The following is a 6,269-nucleotide window of genomic DNA, read 5'->3' as shown; positions in this document are numbered from 1 at the left end:
GTTTCCTTCGCTGTTCCCCACACATAGCTGTTCATAAAGAAGGAATACTAAGGAGGAATGTTTCTATAGCCATAGACAGCTTCTCCATTTTTTTTTTTTTTTTGGTGGCTTGTTTCTTTTTTTTTCCCATTTGTTTTAGTTTGTTTAATATTATGACAAAAGTTTATAATAAAAACTTTTTATAAGTAGTGTGAATATCAAATAGTATCCATCAGTCCCTGAATCATGCAATTCAAAGTGCTTAAATCTACACTAAAAATAGAACAACAGAGAAGTGTTCCCCATGTGGGTAAGGGAACACCTACCAGTCGTTTAAATGTGACTGCAGTCAGATAGATACATCCTATATTTATTCCACATCCCAATCCTTATCCCAGGGCATGTAAAGGAGAGGGAAAGGGGAAAAAAAATGCTTTCAGAGGATACTGGGGTATTTGTTATTCAGATGAATGAAAGAAAATACCATCAGCATCTGACAGGTGTCTGTAAGAGCAAATAAATAATAGCTTTCTTACTTTATGAAAATAACAACAACAACAAAAAAAAAAAGTGCAAAGCTCTCTTAAAATTTTATCTGGCCTGGCAGCTTCATTTCCACTTTGTGGATGTTTGGCACATTTCCAAAGGGAGACACCATAATAAAGAACAGATTGTAGAAAAAGACTTCAGCAAATTGTCAGAGAAATAAACATTTTTACACAAATAAAAATCAGTCCTCATCCCAAAGGACTATTAACTTGTTAGGCAGATACTGAGGTTTCTTGGCTTTTATCACAGGAGCATAGCAATTTCCTTCCCACAGTGTCAGTTCTGGATAACTCCCACAAACATCTCCTAAATTGCAGTTTACCCACAGTCTACCCATCACTTCTCATTAAGAAGACCAAAATATTACCAGCTGCACTTTTCTCATTGTCAGGATTAACAAACTCCACACATCCCTTATATTGCCCAATATCATTCAGATACCATAAAAAAAAAAAATCTAAAGTTATTTAATTACATAAATAGACTCTAAGGTCTCTTTACCAGGAAACCCATGACTACAAAACAGTGTGTTGCATACAGTAAGTCTGTCCCAGTTCCTCTGCTTCTGCTAGCAGAAACCAGCAGAGACCTTGGCCTGAGTCTGGTGTAGAAGTACAAACCACCTCCTCTCTTCTTCTAAAACCAGGAAGGACTTTTCCAATATTTCAAACACAAGTATGAGTAAGATGCTTATTTTGTTTGTCTTAAGGATGTCCAGATGTAAACACAGTGGGTTATTTTTTAATTCCCTGGCAGCCATGGAGCACACGTTTTTTGCAGCTACTCAAAGATGGAATCATACATAAAAAATAAAACTAATTTATTTATTCATTAAAGTGAATAAATTGTTTTTAATACTTCCAGGTCTGATTTAAATATTAATTTTGTATAAATAAAATTTATTCTGAAAACAATTATATTTGTTGATATTCATATCAGTTTTTTCTGCCTGAGTTCTTACTGAAATCATGTTGAAATTAATAGTTTTACTTAGAGTAACAAGCTAAAATCAAATGAAAGATTTCTTAATCCTGAATATACCATTTTAAAGCACATACAGTTTTTTGAACATTAAAATACAAGGGGACTCTGTAATCCACGGCAAAATAATGCTTTGCTCTTAGTTTTTTTGAAAATAACACTTTCTACAATACAAACTGACAAACCATCTACAATACTCTCTTTTTATTCCCCTTTGGTTTGGAAGTCATCACTGTAAATATCAGCAGGACTCTCAGCATTTCAGTGCCTATTGCCTCACTTGTCTTACTTGCCTGATAACTGCAAATGATCTTATTTGTAGGGTTTTGAGAGGGGAAAAATGAAAAACTTAAATGTTTAAAAATAAAATCCACAACCACATTTATACTTTTTCAGGACATGTTAAAAATAGGGTTTGATTTTATATTTATAAAAGGGATACAATCAACTGATTTTTTTTTTAAATGATAATTTAAAAAAAAAATAATCAAAAAACCCCAAACAAACCCAAGGAAACAAAAACCAAACCATCTCTAGTTTCTACATACTCTGTAGTGACTACTGTGAAGCAACCGATACAGGTTGGGTATATTCTGCTGTTTGACAGGTATCTATAAAGTTACATGTTAGATGATCAAACTGTAGTGCTGCCCCCCACAAGGGTTATTGTAAGGACAGGGAAGGAGCAGTGCACATTACAGGAGTAGAAATGAAACCGGAGGTCTCAGTGAGGGATGTCCTTCTAAGAACAAATATTTTCCAAAAGAGGTGAACTGCAGCAGGCATGGCCTTTGGGAATCAGGCTAGGCAGGCCAACAAAATGGATGGTGCTTCTGATATCGACATAGCTTTGTCCAAGCATTCCCAAGAGAAGTTAAAAACAAACAAACAAAAAGTCTAAAACTATGCTAATGGAGCAAAAAAGTTTCCTATCTATACAGCAGTCTCTTCGTTTAAAAAAATGTAAATATACAAATTCCAGTGACATATAAAACAAAGTCGAAAATGTGAATGGGAGGAGACATGGGTAAAACAGGAAGACCGATGCTACAAAGAAATTGCAAAAACATATGTACAAGACCCTGTTTTTCCTCGCGTGTTATCGATTGTAACGCATGTTTAACAGCAGCAGTCGAGGATGTAGTTCCAGGCACCGGACTGCGGACTCAGCTCCTGCTCAAGGGGGGTCGAGGGCCCCTTGCATTTGGGTCACCAGATGACACTGGATATACTGGTCTCCCGCGGCAGGAGGGGCAGCACCGCACTGTTTGTGTGAGCCTCTTCCGGATTCTGCTCCCTGCTGGTTTTTGTCTGCGGCCGCTGCCCGTTTATAAGTGTCATGGGGATGTTGCAGTAGGTGTGCTGGTTACCTATGGAGGTGAGGGGCAGGGTGCCAGCAGGAGGTACATCGTACTCGTAGCTTCGGTAATAGTGTTTCTGGCGCATCTGCGAGTGATATGTGTTATGGAAGGTGGAGCGCAGATCCGGGTGGGCAGTGGCGAGAGCGGTGGAGGTGGCAGCAGCCATGGAAATTGCGGAGACTGTCTGCAGCTCCCCGAAGGGCCCCTGCTCACTGACATCTAAAACCTGCTCATTTGTGATGGGTTCAATCCTCTTAAAAGGCATTTCGTACTGTAAACGTTTCCAGAACTTGGAATTCAACTTGTTGCATTTTGGTCCGTGCCATTTAATGACGGTGAGGAGCTTGATGGTGTGTTTCAGGGCCTCGACCTCCTGGTAGTTCATAACTCCTCGTAGTTCACTGCATTCAATCAGTATCACTTTGATTTCACCCGTGATTAACATGTTTCGAAGCCTTGTTTCCAGTTCAAAGATGCTCCAGCCTCTTCTTACCACATAATTTGGAGTCATGACGATGATCAGTCGCTTGCTTTGGTCTACACATCTTGCCACATCTTCAATGTAGGCTACAAAATAAGACATTGTTCAAAAATCAATCTAAGAAAACACTCTGCTCTGTTCTCCCATGTGAAGAAACAATTGAGGTAAACCCCTGCTTCCAGAAGAGCTCAATAAAATAAGCAAAACATCATTTACAAATGTGTCAGGTTTGCTTGCCAGGACATGTTGCTGCGGAACCTGTTTGAGGTGTCCCTGGGTGAGCAGGGGAGTTCAACAAGATCACAGAATCAGGATTGCTATAGCTGGAAAAGACCTCTAAGATCACAAATTCCAACTGCTAATATCCCCTCCTCCTCCCAATAAAGTAAAAAAAACTCTCATTTACACATCTTGTAAATACCTCCAGGTACGGTGACTCCATCCCCTTCTGGGCAGCCCGCTCCAGTGCCTGACCACTCTCTCAGTAAAGAAATCCTTCCTGATATCTAGGCTAAACCTCCCCTGGTGCAGCTTCAGAACATTTCTTTTAGTCCTATCATTATTTACTTGAGAGAAGAGGCCAACAGCCATCTCACTATAACTTTCTTTAAGGTAGTTGTAGAGAGCAATAAGGTTTCCTCTCAGCCTCCTTTTCTCCAAACTGAACACTCCCAATTCCCTCAGCGTTTCCTCTTAGGACTTGTTCTTCAAACCTCCAGAGGTCACTTCCAACTGCTGACATTGTTTGATCCTGCAAAACTTCTATTCCCGCATGCACTATGGATTGTGACTGTTTGTTTACAGTTTGTGATTTTGTATCAATATCTGTATCTTTATTGGAACAAGTGTGTCCATCATGATTTTTTTCTTTAATGAGGCAGTGTCACACAGGTAGGCAACAGAGCAGCAAATATGTGCTTTATGGGCCCAGTCTCAAACCCAAATGACACTCTATGGTGTACTGTGGGGTTAGAATCTTCTTTTCCTTTCATGCATGCCACTACCACATGCATTCACAAAACCAGTTTTGTCTCTTCTTAGTTTGCTGTAGATTTTAAAAATATCCATGTGATTGTTTTATATTATGCTTTGCCTGCATCAACTATCTTTTCTTATCTTTAATGAAAGACACTCATCTTAGTCATTGTCTATATGGTTCCAGTGATGTTACGAAGAAGACTACAGCAATTTACAAAAAAATTATTGTAATTATTGTACTTATGTGAAAGAAACATGAAAATGATATACTTGTATCAGCTGGGATCAATTCTAATTTTCAGTCTCTGGGAATGATCTAGTACCTCCACTGCACATTTGTCTGCAGTGGAAATGAACAGAATTTATTACTTTGCTCTGTTGTAGATGGTACTAATTAACCATTGCCATAGTCCACACACAACTTTAGCTTTCCTGTCTGCATTTCTGTAGTAAATACCCAGAATCGTGGCTATTTTTACAGGAAAACTGTAAGGAGCAGAAAATGAAGACATCTGTACTCTTTTCTAGATATGCCAGCTCACAAAAAATCTGTGAAAAAACATTTGTCTCATTCATTTCTTTTACTTATGCACACCCTTTCTGCACTCCCTCACCTTTAATAAATACGATTACTAAAAAAAAATATTATTTTTATCTAGGAAATGTATGTTAAGAATGTTTGGTGGCTTATCTTCACAACTCTGATCCATTCTGAAGGAGTAGCATAGAAATCATACTAATGCAATCACTGTGTTTGCTGTTCAGGAAATATACAAGCATGAAGACTTGACTTACTTCCGGTGGGGATCAAATCTCTGTCTGGTATGAACAACTTGTATCCATAATGCTTTTCAAGCATATCTGGTAGAATCTCAAGAGCAAATCTTTCTTCTTCTCCAGTTTCTTGGTTCCACTGGTCAGGATCCACTTTGGTATAAGATAGATATGCATCATAGTCTTTATTGTCTATGGAAAGGGGAATAAAGTACATTTATTAATTATCCTTGCTGACTGTCTAGATTATTCCCTAGGAAATATTTCTGGGAGAGTTTTCCAGGAGTAGAAAATTCTTTAGATAAAAAGGCAAACTTTCATCTAATCTCCATTTTAATCCATCCACCTTTCCTGTTTCACCTAAACAATCACCTATAGATTGTTTATCTATCACCTGATCTCATGTTCACCTGCCTCCACATTTTTAGATGGCTTACTACAGCAATAAAGAAGAGTTCTCTATGCTAAGAAGGATAAAAAAATCTCTCTGACTTCCTAATCTTAAAAATTAAGGGTGTTATTTAGTATATACAATAGTGTTCGGGTACTACTGTTTGTTAAGCACCAGAATATTCTTATTTACACAGATGTGTAAATCCTTATTTACACAGATGTAAAGGAGAAAGGATCCATACCCATAGCCTGAAGTCAGTTTGTTCATGACCATTTGTGTAAGGCTCCATATGGGGAAAGTCCACTCAGCTGCGGGATGACAGCTGGTGAGCACAGAAGAAAAAAATCACTGAAAATAATTTGATTTCTTCTCCAGCTTTAACAGGGGAAAGAGAAGTGTGGAAATACCTAGGCTAATGTGCAATTCTCTCTGTTGAATATTAAAAACATTTCAGTCTTGTCAGATTTTTACAATAAATTTAGAGCCTGGGGCTTAAATGCTCTAGGAAAATGGGCAGATTTACTTGTAAAACCCATTGGCTTTCCAGGTCTGAAACTATTGTTTGAAGTTTAAATCTTTACAACATCAGCTCCTAATAACGCAGCTCAGATCTCTTGAATTCAGCGTGCTTAAATTTGCAAATTTAACATTGCATTAATGTATATTTCATTACTTAACAGTGTGTTCCCTCAGTTCAGTATGAGTAATAGATGTACCTGTTTCTTCTGGTGTGCCTGCTTGAAAGACTGAATCAAAAGAGTCATCATTAATT

The 6,269-nt window shown here is 38.0% G+C and overlaps 1 protein-coding gene across 1 annotated transcript in view; it reads right to left on the bottom strand.

The window, feature by feature from the left end:
* Window positions 1–1,039: 1,039 nt before the first annotated feature.
* Window positions 1,040–6,269, bottom strand: part of LOC139792080 (interleukin-1 receptor accessory protein-like 1) — a 232,677-nt gene continuing 227,447 nt past the window's right edge. Inside the window, exons 6-7 of the mRNA XM_071734879.1 lie at window positions 5,125–5,295; window positions 1,040–3,437 (exon numbers count right to left, since the gene is read on the bottom strand). Coding sequence (XP_071590980.1) covers window positions 2,719–3,437; window positions 5,125–5,295 — 890 coding nt within the window. The 3' untranslated portion in view covers window positions 1,040–2,718. The remainder of the gene's footprint in view (window positions 3,438–5,124; window positions 5,296–6,269) is intronic.

Source organism: Heliangelus exortis, chromosome 1 (genome assembly GCF_036169615.1).
Source record: "Heliangelus exortis chromosome 1, bHelExo1.hap1, whole genome shotgun sequence".
Lineage (NCBI taxonomy): Eukaryota > Metazoa > Chordata > Aves > Apodiformes > Trochilidae > Heliangelus > Heliangelus exortis.
Note: the sequence above shows the minus strand (reverse complement) of the source record. Positions and strands in the feature narration are given on the sequence as shown.